The 17,727-nt window shown below is 34.5% G+C and overlaps 1 protein-coding gene across 1 annotated transcript; it reads right to left on the bottom strand.

The window, feature by feature from the left end:
* Window positions 1-9,158: 9,158 nt before the first annotated feature.
* Window positions 9,159-12,307, bottom strand: LOC121746673 (adenylate kinase 4-like). The gene is made up of 6 exons (XM_042140588.1): window positions 12,121-12,307; window positions 11,105-11,250; window positions 10,894-11,013; window positions 10,649-10,816; window positions 10,347-10,436; window positions 9,159-9,596 (listed from the first exon to the last, which is right to left on the bottom strand). Exons 1-6 carry the CDS (start codon window positions 12,218-12,220, stop codon window positions 9,495-9,497), a joined length of 726 nt encoding a protein of 241 aa, XP_041996522.1. The 5' UTR covers window positions 12,221-12,307; the 3' UTR covers window positions 9,159-9,494.
* Window positions 12,308-17,727: the final 5,420 nt, after the last annotated feature.

Below are 17,727 nucleotides of genomic sequence, written 5' to 3'. Positions count from 1 at the left end.
CTTTATTTAATATTTCGGCTTCTTAAAAAAATAAATTCCATAGGCTCTCAAAATAAAACGGTTGGCTAAAAAAATTTCGACAGTAATCCAAAAACAACTTAAAGGAATAGGGAAAAGTCGGGCGTTACACTTCTGTCCCAGGGCCGGGCCAGCCTTGCCCCAGAAGGGGAGGAGCCTCTCCCCGAAGGACATCTTGTAGGCCCACACCACCCAGCATATAACTACCGCCGCGAAGGCGTAGAGGGCCATGAATGCGGAGTTGACGGCCCATTTCTTTTTAACGATGCTGCCGTAGAGGATTACTAAGCCCGGCACGCTCTGCAGGCCAACGAGGGTGGCTGCCGTCATCTGCCATGCGTTGTCGCCTTTGTTCAGCCACTCCGGCACGGCGGCGCTGGTGTAAGCTTGGTAGGCTAGCGGCACTGCGGAGGCGTTCACGGCAATCACAATTTTTTTGTCACGGTACAATTTTTTTCGTTGACTGCTTATGGAATTTATAGGGACTTATTTATGGTAATCGTAATAAAATTACTTGTCACCTTTTATGTCGCCCCTTTGAGTCTCGACTAATTTAATGAATCAAATACAACTTGTAAATTTATACAGGTATAGTCATTTCTTTTAATAAATGCAACACATTAGGATTAAATAGTTTTATTTGAAACAAATTTGTTTCTCATATGGTAGTTTGTATATTATGAATATAATCTACATGACTCCATTAGTTTGAATATAATCAATGCAGAACTAATTTAAAATGCAGAATGTAGACCAAAACACGGAAAATCATTGTAAGACTACACAAAATTCATTATTAGTGGTTTGTTTTTAGTTTATTAGTAACATTTTATGTGCAATATGTTTGATACTGATCATAAGATGAATGAACCATGACACAACCCTATGTATATTATAGATAGAGTGACTTTTATTGGGTCGTGAAATTATATTTCTTTGAAATGAAAATGAGGAATAAGAAATAACAATATTTTATTTTAGAAAACGACTAGGTAACTTCTCTTACTATCATCTAACATTTACATGATCGTTAATGCTGATTTTTGTGTTTGTTTCTTTTTTATTACTACTATTTAATTATTACCTTAAACGTTTACATCATACAATTGACAGATGTATCTGAGCTGGGGTATATTTTTTTTAGTAATATTTTATATGTTTGATGTCGCATGAATCTGTACATATGATTCCCCTGCTCTGGAAGTTAAGGTTTCTAAGCTCTAAGGAATGGTATCATCTGGAAGTTGACAAAACGCAGAAGCTCAAAATATCAACTGGGATTAATTTAATATTATTGAGATATTCATATCCTACTTTGATAGTATAAAATAATAAAAAAAGATTAATTTAAATAACTTTTAGTAAATTAATTTTGTGATATAATCTCACTAATATTTATCCAAGATGCTTATATATGTGATTGAATTTATCTTAATAACATAAAACAACATGCTTATGTGATGATTTGTCATGTTAAATGTAATTTTGATATGTGAGAGAGAGGGGATAAATAATTGGGCTAAACTAGCGGCCCAATCATCAATTAACAATAACGGATCGGGTTTAGAGGCCCAGCCTGAAACTAGCGGCCCATTCATCGCATATGATGTTTCATGCCTGGTTGATCCATTGTCAGATGAGTTATGTTCTTATATTATCGAAAGTATTGAGAGATGGTTGAAGCTTCAAATTCAGATATTTATTTTAAAAAATTGACCATGAAATTATGTTCCATTTCACAACTTCAGAAATCAGTCGTGGATGTGTACACAATTATCCCAAAACCAAAGGATATGATCACCATATAACATATTAATGATGATGTTTCCAAACTAACGAGCCAGTTTGGTTTATAAATAGATGACGTAATCTAACTCACTGGCGGTGACATATACATATGATTTCTCGGCTTCCACATCAGATATAATTTTGCCCAAATTTTTTTTCATGCATTAATCAAATTAAAACAAATTCAATTTTTTATTTTTCCGATTGGTTCTAAAATTGCAAGATAAAACATAGCTCAACCAAATTTCATGATTTTTCAGCCATATACTATTAAAATACTGAGTATAAATTCGAACTTTGACATTTCTAACTGAAATAATTTTACGGAATTTTTAGTGAAAGTATATTATACTATTAAAATACTGAGTATAATAGAAAAACTTGACATATTTTAAAATAAGATAAAGTTGGATGTAAGTGTGTAACCAATTATAAAGTAGAAAATAGATTGATATGTCGTATTAATAAATGACGTGCCCTTGAAAGTTGCGTAAGAATAGTTGACGACGAAAGTGAGAGGGCAATTATTTGTGTCACAAACCAAGCACCAAACATTTTGAAATTAGCATTAATGAATGAAGTCAGTATCACATATGTTGGACCCCTAATACAGCCCTCTTTGCTTATCACAGTCAAAAATCAATCAATCGCTTTCTACGACTCTTACCATTTTGAGGCTTTCGTTTTCCTTTACTGCTATTTTCTAATGCTCCTAACTTTATTTGACCAAGGGCATCATTAACCCAGTCTCCATTTCAGGTCCCAAGTCCCCTACACGTTATCATTCCTCTACAATTGTGGCCAGTGGCGGATCCAGAATTTTTTATTTGGGGTATGATAATTAATTATCGCACTTCAAGCGTTAAAATTTAACCTATTCTTTTTATTTCTTTATTTTGTTTTTTCAATCAAAATTTATGATTCTATTTATTTTTATTAAAAACACCTTAAAGATGTGCACTAGAAGAGAATTCGGAAAATAAAAACTAATTATATATCATGCCGAAACGATATTGAATTAAAATACATTAGAATATTTTTTTAAAAGCTAAAATGATGAAGATAAAACTACTTTAAAAGATTTGAAAAATAGAAAAAATAAATATATAGTGAATTGTGTAGATTTCAAATGGATTGAAAAAATAAAAATTCTAATATACAATAAAACAACAAATAAAGATGTGTGCATTGGATGGATTTCTATTTTGGAATACATATTTAAAAAGCATAAAAAAGATTTTAACAATGGAATCCATATTTAATATATTTAAAAAGAATAAAATATAAGATTGAAAGAAACAAATAAACACGGGGTGGCGTCGCTTGGTGTCGAACTCGGGCCTCTCCTGTGGAAGAAGAGACGATTACCGCTGGACCAAGTGTGAGAATTGCTAATGAATATATCTAAATTAATTATAACGGTAAATTTTGGGGGTACAGTGGTACCCCCTTGTTCCAATGTGGCTCTGCCACTGGTTGCGGCCCAGGCCCCAACTGCTCTAACCCTGCAGGCCCCAACCCGGGCCGCAACTAATAAATGACACTATTCACAACTTCAACATATTTTACTCGTAAATGCAATACGTTGAACAATTCAAGTCGGGAAAATACATTGTTCAGTCGAAAAAAGAAATTTACAAATCCTAGAAAAAAAATTTATTAAACCCTAGAAAATAAAAATTACAATTCCTAGAAAAAATATTGAAATAATTTAGAGGATAGAAATGGAGAAATTGGTGGAAGAATGTTGAAGAAATGGGTAAAAATAGGCAAAATAAAATAAAAAAAAAAGAAAAATATTTTTTTTTGGGTTTGCTGCCCGTCCCGAAGCAATTAACCCTAGGCCGGGCCGGACCCCGGGAGCGTCACCGGGCCGCAAATGCGGCCCCGGGACCGGCCTGGGCCGGAACTTCCTCCCCTCCAACGCTTAGGACGGGCTGGGACTCGCGTTTTGCGGCCTGGCCTAGTGCGTTAACGATGCTCTAAGGAATCTAATATCTTTTGTGCCTAATTACTACCTCCATGCACCAATTTAAGGCGAGTTTTGATACAATACAGGTTTTAAGAAATGCAGTAATAAAAAATTAGTTGAAACGATTAGCAGAAGGTAGGTCCTATTTTTATATACTCTCTTCGTCCCATAACAGATGACACACTTGGGTAATGGCATGAGATTTTAGAAAATGTTATTTTATGTGTTTTATGGAGAGAGAAAATAATATATTTATATTAATGTGAGAAATTTTTTCTAAAAATGGAAATGTGACATCTTTTGTGGGACAAACTAATAAGGAAATTGTGACATCTATTATGGGACGGGGGGAGTAGAATATTAGTTTTATAATAAAATGTGAGTGAGATAAAGTTAGTGGAATGTGAGGTCTATTACCAAAAATAGTAGTAAAAAATAAATGGAAAGTTTATTAATGGATGAACGAAAATGGAAAAATATTGATAGACGGAGGGAGTATTATACTCCAATTTTGTGTTTTTAAATTTTTGAGTTCAACATTTCCATAATGTAATTTTTCTATAAATTCAATTTACTTGTGAGAGCCTAAGAACAGTAGCAGATTTAGGAGGGGAGGGGTGTTCTGCCTTCTCCCGGCTATTCGGAGAGCCTAAATATCCCTTAGGGTCGAACCAGAAATAGCATATCCGCCCCTTTTATACTAGAAAAACGTCAATTTCCTATAAATGCCATATTAAATCAAGTAGCTTAGTAGTTGAGTTGTTAGTTTTTTAACTAAGATAATCTTCATTATCCTTTCTTTCTATTATCAATTTATATTACTTCTTATTACCAAAGCAAACCCTTAAAATAATTTATGAATCTATATTTTTAATAGTTTACAAATATTATTTTGTTACAGTGGAGTACTTATTTTATGCAATTAATATTGCATCTTATTATATGGATACAAAAAGGGTCATTTTAAAATGCATATAGTATCCTATCCTCAACTAAGACCAATCCTACACCATTAGATGTTAAATTAAGTGGATGAGATTAAAGCTCACGTATTTCAATAAAAAGTAGATAAAATATCAAGAAAATGGTAAAATAGTTAATGTGTTATAACATAAGATTTTTTACGATTTTTTATATCAACATAGTGTATTACAAATATCAACACAGTAACATGAGAATCTAAATACAAGTACCAGAAAATATCAACACAGTTTTATTGATATTGTACATGCATTATATTGAGATTGCTTGATGTATTTATTGATATAAAATCTGGTTTTCAACATACACGAAAATTGAAAAAAAATATAAAATATCATCATACGATCATCGTCGGACCATATGCAATTTAGATCTCGTTAGAATCCTTATGAAAATTACCTTTAATTTGATATACTTTTTACGAAAAAATTATTTAAATCGAGAGAGTTACGTAGGTTTAAAATTTTAAGATGATTTTAAGGAGAGATAAAGTGGTTAATTTTAACTACCATAGATAAGAATTGACATTAATACTCATTACGTTTATTTAATAAATTTTTTAAATTTAAAATATAATCCAAGTGTCATTTCAACCACTAGATCACCTAATCTAATGGCTAAGATTTGGTCTTAATTTATAATTGCTAATTAGTTAGCAATTGATCATAACCCTCAAAACAAGTATTTCAAATATTTATGTTAACTTATTTGATCAATATTATTTTATATTTTAATTAATATAAGAGTAGTATTACTTAATTTGTTAATAAAAATTATATTTAATTTCATCCCCTACGTATTTGGGTTCTAGTTCCGCCACTGGCGAAAGATAATGAAACCTTGTAATTAGTAAGAGGTATTTGCTTAGGTAATTTCGTGGATGTTCTGTAGCTCGTCTGAGAGGATGATCCGTCTAAATTCCAACAACTGGCATTTGGCAACCATGGTGAATTTTTCGCAGTAGGCAAAAGCATGTTACTTTGAAAATTCGAAACCCTTCTATTGCATGATCGCGATCTTCTCAAAAATGGAAACTATTGATTAATGAAGAAAGAAAGAAATATGTAACAAGAAAATCGATTAGCTATATCTCTTTATGGTAAGAGTAAATCTTTAGGATTTGAAGGGAAATAAAACAAAGGTCCTCTATGAAAGAATTGCTATAATGTGATTATTTAATTGCAGGAGGTACAATAAAGATTGGTTAATTTCGTGATTTTGACTCTTATGTTTCTTTTTGTCCCGTGTTGACTGAAGCCTAATTTGGAAAAAAAAAATGATGAGCTGACAAGTGAAATCAACATTTTTGGATTATGCTTTCCACATGTCATTTCATCTAACTTCAAACAAATTAACTGTTTAAATTAATACTAAACGAAATAGAACTATATGTAGAAAGTCACGTATTCAAAGTTTTTTATTGCCTTCTGTAGTTCGATCTTATGTTTACAGTCACATGTAACGGCGTCTCAGACAAGAGAATAACAACAAAAGGATAATATCATAAACTATTTAAGATTAACCAAAAATATAAGTATTAACTTTCAATAATAACATAAAATAACTGCAACAATATAATCCGAATTCCCAATATTTTTACGACCATCTGGATCATGTGTTCACGGTTACGACGCTCAGCTTCATTCAACGTCAAAAAATCCTCAAAAATCGCAGACTTGTACGTCTTAAGCATGATCATGTCACCTACATACTTCATGTTGAGATCCGATTCGGCGGAAGGATCCAAGTCATTGAATCGTTGGGATCCCATCCTATTGCATAGGTGCAGGCCACGAAAGTTACCTGATCACTTGGTTTCATTTCCGTCTTGTAGAGGAATAAAATAGAAAGTGTTAAAAAGAGCTACTATATTTTGAAGTTGAAAGAGAATGTATTTATAGATGAAATTAGAATATTAAAATCATAAAAATATTGAAAAGCAGCTGTCGCCACAAGCCCCACAATAGTACCGTGGGAACCACCGCTAGCGGGGCTCGAAATGGGGTTGCTGTCTCGACTCCGGCGCTGCAATAGAACCATGCCTGGGCAGCTCTCTATTTGATTATTTTTATAATATGTCAGGTATCTCTTAAGACTAACATTTGCGATTCGAATCGGATTAAATAATCCACATTTGGAACAATATAAACATACGAATATAAAGTATAAACCTCGGCAATTTTCATTTTATCTAGGGCTAAGAGCATCCACAACGGAGAGCATGTGCTCGTCCGTCCGTTCGTGCCAGCGGCGCGGAGGAGCTGTCCGCCGCTGCGCTCTTGCCGCTAGCACGGCGCTGCTCGATGCATCGAGCACGTCCGTGCCAGCGAGCAGGCGACGTGGCAGCGTGTGATTGGCCAACGGCATATCCGTTTGAAATTCATTTTTTTTATTTTTTTTAAAATCGAAAATAATACCAAAAAAAAAATCCCAATCCCAAAAAAATGGCCGTTTTTTGCCCGTTTTCTGTTTTTTTTTCCCCCAAAATCATCTATAAATACACACATACATCATCCATTTTTCACATCAAATCATCTCTCATTCATCTCTCATTCATATTTTTCATACAACTTAATATCTACACCTTCATCTCTCACTCAAAACCTCAAATGGATTTCACCCATCTCATTGCAGAAGCGGAGCGCGAAAAACAAGAATACTACGAACAACACCGTGCCGCTTATGAAGCATATGTCGCAGCGAATACCCCCGCCCATCCTCCTCAACCAACTAGATCAACTCGCCGCTACATCCATCGTGACCGGGAGGGAGCCCACAAAAGGCTCGTTGCCGACTATTTTGCCGACCCGCCGCGGTTTCTGGAAGATTACTTTAGGCGCCGTTTTCGCATGTCAAAGCGCTTGTTTATGCGTATTGTCAACACATTGTCCGCCCGTGTTGAATTCTTCCAAACAGGTCCAGATGCAGCCGGTCGGCAAAGTCTCTCGGCGTTGCAGAAGTGTACGTGTGCCATCCGACAACTCGCTACTGGGCAAACGGCCGACCTCTTCGACGAGTATTTGCATGTCGGTGAGTCCACTGGAATCCTTTGTCTTAAAAATTTTTGCGAGGGCGTTCGTACAGCTTTCGGTGATGAATTCCTTTGGGTACCCACCACCGATGATTGCCAACGGTTGCTTCATCTTCACGAAACAGTCCATGGCTTTCCCGGTATGCTTGGCAGCATTGACTGCATGCATTGGAGGTGGAAGAATTGCCCGACTGCTTGGAGGGGGCAACACTTAAGCGGCCACAAAGGCGGCGGCCCAACACTTATCCTTGAAGCGGTCGCCGACTACCGCCTATGGATTTGGCATGCATATTTCGGTGTTGCCGGATCCAACACCGACTTGAACGTGCTCTATTCTTCACCTCTCTTCAATGATGTGTTGAATGGTGTAGCACCGGCGATCGACTTCACCGTCAACGAAAATATATACCACATGGGTTACTATCTCGCCGATAGTATCTACCCAAGGTGGTCGACTTTCGTGAAGACGCTCAGCAACCCGCAAGATCCGAGACGGGTTCTTTTTGCGCAGCGTCAAGAGTCCGCGCGGAAAGACGTCGAAAGAGCCTTTGGGGTCCTTCAAGTCCGATTCAACATTGTGAAGGCCCCGTCTCGGCTGTGGTACGTGAAAAATATCGCCGACATCATGTACACGTGTATTATTTTACACAACAAGATTATAGCCGACGAAGGACCGAGGGCGGCTAGCTTTTACGACGAGGATTGGTTGGAGCTGGGCGATGTGTATAGATTGATCAAGTTATATAGAAGATAACCGATCGGGTGGACCAGTTAGCAAATGTCGTTGGAGGAGCGGTTGAGGTATTGAGATATCCTCCTCATGCCAACGTCTCCTTTGTCGCGACATTGTGGAACTCATCCATGAGTGGTAAAGTAGTGTGGTTAGTCATATTTTTCTTTGATCAAAACAATGATTAATCAATCACACTGAGAGGGCAGAGTCCAGCAAGGCGTCGTGCAGCTTGGTTCGTGTCAATGGGATCAGTTAGGAAGTTGGGAATACACCTTCGTTCCTTGGCAATGATTATGATGGTGTCGTATTCATCTCCCAAGCCGGTGACATAGCCTGTCCTCTCCCACACATCCTCCTCTATCCGTAAGGCTGCCTTCAATCCACATTCTCCTTGCAATCTGAGTTATTTCCTACTTGTGCGAATCTCAGCACAGCTTACACCGGAGCTTCTGCAGATCCAGGGTGAGATTCTTGGAGAGCCTAGAATCCGGTCCTTCCAATATTCTCTCAAACACAATTTCAACGACATACACCACTTTTTGGAGGGTGTTTCCAACAATACAAAGTTTACAATTTTAAATTAAGTTGGACTGTTGGAGTATATTGCATCAGTAAAGAAAAACTACCCGCCGTCAAATAGCAATGAAGTTTTTATTAGCAAGCATGTAGAGGGGAAATAAAGTGCACCCTTACCCCACATCCGAAACTCATGCTAACATTTCACAATATGCAGAGACACAAACACCAACATTACCCACAAAACTGTATTTAGCATCCTCAGATAGAATGTGAACTGAAACAATTTTGTAACTTGTATAGGTAAATCGGAAACCTAATGCCGACTACTCCTTTGACTCAGCAGAACAAATTGTACAGTGCATGAACCTTTGGTGATGAGTCGCAATGACATGTCCAAGGAAAAATATGACCAAAATGTTTATTGAAGGTGGACAAAAAACTAGAGTCTTCAATCATGACGCCAGTGCCTTCTTCACCTCTGATGTCACCTCTGGAGGAGGTTTCTCTGCCGGAAGGTTAGCAACAACACCCTTCTTGCTATAGTAATCAATAACCTGTGCAGTCAAGAACAGTGTCAGAGGAATTTAAGTCCATGGAGCTGGTGAACAGAAGATTTGAAACTAAATGGCAATAGCAGTCATAAACTTTGGGACAGCATATCTAATAAAATACTTGATGTCCAGCTTGGTGATGATCTCCCACAATACAAAGCTACAGATTTAGGTCACGGTTCCACATGGACTACCTAGTGACAGATATTCATAAAACAATTGGCAAAGCTCGAGATTCTGGGATGAAAGGATAGATCTAGACCCTGATCCTAAGTCTCTTTTGCCACAATGTCCTGTCTATAAGTCTATACCACATTACAGAATATGACCTAGTCTAACCATACAAAGAATGTAATGTTATAATTTTCTTGGATGGCCACAAGAAAGTTTTCGGGCATACAGGTTAAACAAAATTGGATGAAACATAGTAGCATGCCATTTCCTCAAAATGAGAAAATAAAAATAATATGAACCACAAAAATTTCAGGTCCCTCGTCATCTTAGAACTTATACAAGCAACCTGAGTAGAATAAATACAGCACTTGGGAAGAAGAAGCATAGAAAACATGACCAAGCAAAAAAAGACCACAAAGTTCACTTTAAACAGCATTCCAAGTAAATATTCAAAAAGCATCTATTTCAATATATGCTAATTACGACAACTGGTTAGAGAAACAGATTAAGAATATTTGCACGAGTGTAACTTGGTTGAAAGCAGATGAAGAACAATAGGAATATGGAGGGTAAACATACTGGCTCAGTCTGCTTATGGAAAGCTTCGAGCCTCGACTTGAGAACCGCAGCTGTATCATCTTTCCGTTGAATCAAAGGCTCCCCAGATACCTTCAACCACGATCAAACAGAATGTATGAGCTCCTAAGAAGCGAAGCTTACTACATGAAGTATCCATAAATATGAAGGCTGAAGAGCAGAAATACTTCTTTGACACATAATGAATAATTATGACATGTTACCCACATCAAGAAATGCAAAGTAATAGTGCATACATGAACAGTATCATGTTCAAGTCACAAAGAGATGAGGTCAGTAATTACATCATCAACACCAGGCACTTTTGGAGGTGCAAACTTTGAGTGGTAACTACGACCACTAGAAGGATGAATCCAACGACCAGTAATTCTCTCCTCCAGGATAGCATCATCAATTGCAAAATTAAGAACTTTGTCAACCTTGACTCCACGTTTATCAAGCATCTCATCAAGCTGGATATAAGAAAATCATTCCATTAGATCATAATTGTTGTAATAAAACCAAAAAAGAAGCATTAAAAGTAGTTTACCTTTTGCGCTTGGACAACTGTCCTAGGAAATCCATCAAGAATAAAACCTTTCTGACAAGATGGCTTCTTCAATGCATCATCTATTATCCCAACAACCAAATCATCAGTGACAAGTTCTCCCTGAAAAATCACAAGAATTCAGATAAAAGTTCATCAGTCTTTCCAGGTGGAATAACAACATGTCACCGTGAAAGCGAGAAACTGAGAATACCTTTTCCATGGCCTCCTTGGCCTTAACACCAAGAGGAGTCTTGGCAGCAACAGCTGCTCTAAGCATATCACCAGTGGCCAGATGGCACAAGCAGTATTCGTCCTTAATTATTGGTGACTGGGTACCTTTTCCGGACCCTGGTGGACCTGAAAATTAACATGAAGGATTCAAAGCATCAGAAAATCGTTAAATAGAAAGTCTGTAGAATGCACGTGGTTATGTGAGTTGTGTGTCACTGCTGCCTAAACCCATCTTAGCCTCTGAGGAAATCAGAGGGCATTTACTTTCAGTTATTGTTAATAATTTTGGTGTCCGAGATCTATAAATGCAGATACACCATAAGATCATTTAAGATAGTATATGTCAATCTTAGTGAAGATTTTACTAAAGTAAGAATATAACCTAATCATACTCATAATTTTCATCCAGGCCCTCCTACTGGCTCTGAGACTCTGAGTTTGCACAATTTCAGATTGATATATGTGCTAGCACCTCTTGGTGTGAACATAATCCATGACAATAAAAGAATGAAATAGGAGAACATCATAACTAGCCCGTGGCCAAATTTCCTGTCAATTTTTTATCCAACAATGATACCCATCCACTCCCACACTGCATTCTATTAAACAAACAAGCTGATAATTTCAATGTCCCTTAGAAAATAACTGCAATACGAGGATACAATCATACAACTATTGGGATCTAATGCATATTCATATTGGGAACTAGTGTTATCGGTTAAACTTAGAAAATAACTTCAAAATCACACACCAATAGAAGCACCATAAATTAGAAAATTCAGCAACAAGTTTACCTAATTCCGTCTGAAACCAGAAAGTTATCAACATAATTAAAAATTGGGAACGTTGTCGCGCCCGGCATACGCAGTTACGCAATCGTAAATAGCCTGATTTAATCCATCGAAAACGCACCCACCACAACCCCAAAACCCTAAACACGTAGTGAAAACAGAAATGCAAAGGGCGGAAGGGAATTATGAGGATAAGAGAAGGCACCGATGAGGATGAGGCGTTTGTCTGGTTTAGTGGCGCATTTCATCCGGCGGAGGAGCTCCGTCATGAGATCGACAGAAGGCACATCCTCGAGATCCGCCATTGCTTCTCTTTCTGTGTGTGGTAGTAGTTGGTGGGTGGGAGAAATTGAAAAATTTCGGACCTTCCAAAGCTGCAGACTCTACCATAACACCCGCTCTTTTCCTTTTCTAATTACATTAATTATTATTTCCGGTCCTTTTTCTTTCATTATTTTCATTTTCCACCAACGCTCACACATGTTTGTTCTAATTATAATTTTTATTAATTCCTATTTATTCATAAATTAGAGTATTAATTGTTTATTGTGGGATAATTACATTTTTCTTATAAAATGCCTTACCAACGTTTTAAATTTACAAAAGTTTCGAATTTATATAAATAATACAGAAGTTTCGTTAAAGTTTGTAATTACAAAAATCATAACATTATTGAAATTCAATTAATAATTAATTGATTAGTTTACTGTAATTGCTTTATTTTATAGAAAGATCAACCTACCAACTATATTGGTATATGCTTTTTTGGTGGTTGTGTTGTGGTAGATTGGTCAAAACCTTCATTGTCTTTTGATTTCATGCTATGTTTTTCTAATTCATTTTCTATGCAATAGTGCAAATTGCACCATATATATGGTTATATTATAGACTAAAGTCTCAATTTGGTCTTTAACATTTTGCGCTTTTTGATTTTGGTCCAAAACATTATCTTTTGAATTATTCGGTCCCTCACATTTAAAATCGGATCACATTTGGTCCATTTTGGACGGTTCCGTCAAATTTTTGACGGTTTTAATTACCGGGTCACAAATCCGTAACTAATCCGTCACTAACTGGGAGAAACTGATCCGTCACTATGTACACATGCATAAAATTAGTATTTGTAAAGTATATAAATATAGGTATTTACTTTATTAAACTTTATAATTAAACGAAAGTGTATGTAATTGTGTACTTATAGAAAAAGAGCCAAATTTTATTAGGCTACATATAGGAACGTGTAAATACGTGTCCGTCGATTTTCAACAATAAAATGTAGAAGTACTACTTTTTGGTACCACTTAATATTCTATATTTTAGTTAGTTAATATATTACTACTATTTAATTATCATTATTCTAATAATAGTACTTCATGCCTCAATTTTCTCCTAATTTATGTAACTTACACGTAAATGACTAAAATGATAACTAGTGACAGATTTGTGACGGATCAGTTTCTCTCAGTTAGTGACGGATTTGTGACCCGGTAATTAAAACCGTCAAAAATTTGACGGAACCGTCCAAAATGGACCAAATGTGATCTGATTTCAAATGTGAGAGACCGAATCATTCAAAAGATAATGTTTTGGACCAAAACAAAAAAAAACGCAATATGTTAATGACCAAATTGGGACTTTAGTCTATATTATAATGGTACTCCATAAAGTATTGGACTGCTATGTGTGGGCTTGCCTCTTGTAAATACTGATTTGGGCTTTTCATCTCAAACTTGGAACCCATGTACTTACTCGATATAAGGGATCATTTATTTAGATTAGTAATATTAAACTATGAATATATATTAGACAATAGTTTTTCCATATTTTTTTTGTAAGTTTTATTAGATATAAGTTATAATTGGAGGATAGATTATTTATATGATCTATATTTTGAACTACAAAAAACATATATATAACTATTAGATGATTTTACATATAGTATATATTTATTTAATAAATATGCATATTCAAAATGATCCTATGCGACTATTTTTTAGGAAATTGATTCGGAAGGAGGAGGAATTTAAAACAATATAAATTGATAGAAATAATTAGGATAGTCATAATATGAATTAAGTTAAAATTGTGGTAGAACTATCATTACATGACTAATGATAATTGATTTTTATTTGGGTTGATCCTTGGCGTTTGGAAAAACAACGCAACTGACCTCTTTCTCAGTCGTTTGAAAGCCATCACATGTTTAAATAATTAGATGTGCAAATATTGTTCCAAAATCCGATCTACTATACGTTTAATTAGATGGAAAATGAATACTTCTTACCTGTTTGTGCTGATAAAAGTGACACCCTCTCCGTCCAAAAAGAATAGTATCTCATTTTCTATTTGTTCGTCTATTAAAATTAGTCTCATAATTTATATTTATGAACAAATTTCTCACTCTTTCTTTATTATTTTTTAACTTTACCCGCCTTTTCTCTTTCTATCTCATATTTACTATTTGCGTTCCAAATGAGAATATTTTTCGTGGATAGAGGAAGTATGAAATATAAAAATAATTGTTTTTAACTCTTAATGCTTAATTAATTTTTATTTAACAAATAAAATTATGCGAATCATGTTTTTGTACTTTAGGTATTGTTTAACTATTAATATTATCATTGCTATTGTTTTTAAAATCATTTTTTTTTTGTTACTTTCGGTTTGTTGTTATGTTTAAGATATTTTATTAGGAGTATTTGATATCTGTAAACTTGTTAACATTTATAATTATTAAGATCAGAAATTTGTGTTATACAATTCTTTTTAACTTTTTTACTATCATTCACTATATTAAAGATTTTATGTAGCTAATGGCCAGATTAGTTAAACCATGAATCGATAACTCTGTCGACTCGCTTATAGGTCTGATTTCCAAAACATTGATAAAAAATAATTAAATTAAATACTACTAGTAAAGATGAATTCTTTATCAGAGATGCCCTCTTGGAGAACAAAACCAAAATGCGATAAACTCAAAATATAACCACACAACCTCTATGAAAATGCTTGTATGATCTCTAGAAAATGAAATATGGAATTCGGTCGTACTTGTAATTTTAAATCACGCTTGAAGTAGTAATACTTAGGGATGTCGAAACAGGTACCCGCACCCGATTTCACGGGTACCCAAACCCGAAAACACATTTTATACTACCCGATACCCGACTCGCAAGGCATTGCGGGTACCCGCACCGGCAGGCGTAGTTAATTTAATTAGTGTGCATCTGCCAATATTTGTATAGATTTGGTTAATGGACTACTATTAAGTACTTAGGCGATGTGGGATAGCTTTTAAACCTTGTGAATAAGCCCATTAACATCTTATATCTATCTATACACAACTCATGTTTTTATTTATATTTTCTGAGATTAGCATGCGAAGATATAGTCAACATAAATTCAAGAGAATCAAGTGTAACAATTGATTAATATTTTAACAAAATTTTAAATATGAAATGGAGTAGAAACTAAATAAGACGATACACCTTCTATATACAGTAATTAATAAAAGTTAGATACCAAGTTGATAAACTATATAGTTACATGTAGAATATTAATCTAATTTCTCAGTTTACAATTATATTTAATAAATATTTTGGAAATAGGTTCTTTGACTTTATCTTACAATTTTAATGTTTGTTTACGCATTTAGATACATTATTTTTTAGTCTTAAGTCCAATTATTTTTGTAAACTCTTTTGATAGTTATTTCATTTCAAATATTTAAAATTAATAATAAAAATTTATATTTGTTTGATCAAGTCGTCCCAAATTATACATTCACTTGATTCAAATTTATATGTTACTATTTGAATTTGAATGATATTTGAGATAGTATCTAGAGGTGGTGGCTAACCAAGTTGTCCCACATTGAAAGTGAGATAAATGATAGAGGACTTGTGCAGTATAAATATAGGATATATTCTATTCTACAATTCTAATCGCGTATTTATTCGGGTATACCGATACCCGGTCGGGTATACCGATACCCGATATTTTGAAAATTTTACTACCCGACCTCGATCCCGATTTTTGCGGGTAACGGGTATCCGATGTTGGGTATCGGGTCGGGTTGGAAAATACCCGATACCCGCTATCCATTTCGATAGGCCGAGTAATACTTGCCGCAAGTTTATTTATATTCTGGAACAGTATGCGACTATACAAACCTAACTTTTGGTACCAAATTTAATTATTGCATCAAATTGGGTGAAATTCTTGGGTGTTACGTCCAAGTAGGGGGGGCCTCTATAAAAAATTAAAAATACATTAAACATGCATATGAATATTATTGAAAGGACAATTTATTTTCTGGCAGTTTGACATATCATTTTCAATTTGGCTGTGTGGTATCAGTTGATACAATCTCCAATTTCATGAAATACAAAATATGTTTTCTGAATTCTCCTATTTAAACTTGATCATTAATACTTATAAAATTGTAATTTTATGTGTCCATTTTTAGAACTCTAGGGGTTCGACACTGACCCCATATATGTAATAATTCTATATGGTTTATGAAGAAAAGGGAGAGAGGTGAGTGAGTTAGGCCTACCATGTGTGTGTGAATATTAATTAGGGCTTTCGATTAGGAATATAAAGAATAAATGCGTCTTTAGCCTTATTCTAAAGCTAAAGTTGCATGATGAGTGACAACGATTCCCAAATTTTATCATTCACACATGTATGTCATTTCATTGCTTTCCATATAACTAAAATGCACTCAAATTCCTTATTTTTCAACAATTTTATTAGTATGTCTGATGAATAGTTCAATTTTATTATTTTAATATATCTATAAAAATTAATTAATTTTATTAATCTATAAATGTTGCAGCAATATATTACCTTCAATATATTAATTTATTTACCATTTATACTATATGAAATATGACCCGCTATTCTTTTCATTTATAATATATATCAATCATTAGAAAATAGAACTATTTATTTTTTATGCATTTAGAAAAGCTCAAAGCTAAAAATGACGAGCAAAGATCACGTACAAATCAGAAGTTCAAAAGATTAACAAAGAGCAAAAACACTCAAACAACAAAACCAACTCAAATTGTAGCTACCAAGAATTGCAGAAAAAACTAGGAAAACACACATTCAAACTTCACCAAGCGACATACTTATCACATTTTTAGTCTTTATTCCAATCTCTAATAACACTCAAATCTATTCCAATATCTAATAACACTCAAATCTTCTGTTGGTGAGGTATATGAGAGTGAAAAACTTGTGGCACCTCTAATTCACGAATGAAGACGTAAAATTAGTACTTCCTCCGTTCCATAAAAATATGGACTTGGGAAACGACATGAGTTTTAATGCAGAATTAGTAAAGTAGGAGAAATGTAAAAAGAAAAAAATTATTGAAGTATTATTGGAGGAGAATGAGGCCCATCTTATAAAAGAGAAAAATTTGCCAAATATAGAAAAATTATTTTTGTGGGCGAATCAAAAAGAAAACTATTTTTATAGGACAGAAGGGGAATACTATTTTCTTCTCCGACTCAATATATCAACCACTTCAATTGCTTAAATTAATTTATAAATTTATTGAATTTAGGGATAGTATATTTATATTTATTGAAATTTATGTAATGATAACGAGTTGATACTTAGAAAAGGGCAATTATGAGGGGTGAGATATCCATTCGGCCAAAGTCATATCATTGTGAGATATTATAATCTCATCAATATTTCTCACTTTCTCAGTCCTATGCCCAAACGTCATATGTTTCATCACCATTAGAAGCTTAAATCAGATTGGACTGAAATATATATAATGATATTAAGCTTC

Source organism: Salvia splendens, chromosome 9, assembly GCF_004379255.2.
Source record: "Salvia splendens isolate huo1 chromosome 9, SspV2, whole genome shotgun sequence".
In the NCBI taxonomy this organism is placed as follows: Eukaryota; Viridiplantae; Streptophyta; class Magnoliopsida; order Lamiales; family Lamiaceae; genus Salvia; species Salvia splendens.
The sequence above is the reverse complement of the archived record's forward strand: the minus strand, read 5'-3'. Positions and strand labels throughout refer to the sequence as shown.

What these genes read in the sequence shown, in the direction of transcription:
- LOC121746673 (XM_042140588.1), bottom strand. Translation starts at nt 12,220, where the DNA reads ATGGCGGATCTCGAGGATGTGCCTTCTGTCGATCTCATGACGGAGCTC. An exon ending in CAAACGCCTCATCCTCATCG is followed by an intron (nt 11,251 to 12,120) that starts GTGCCTTCTCTT and finishes GTTAATTTTCAG; the next exon opens with GTCCACCAGGGTCCGGAAAA. An exon ending in AAGTGCCTGGTGTTGATGAT is followed by an intron (nt 10,437 to 10,648) that starts GTAATTACTGAC and finishes TCGTGGTTGAAG; the next exon opens with GTATCTGGGGAGCCTTTGAT.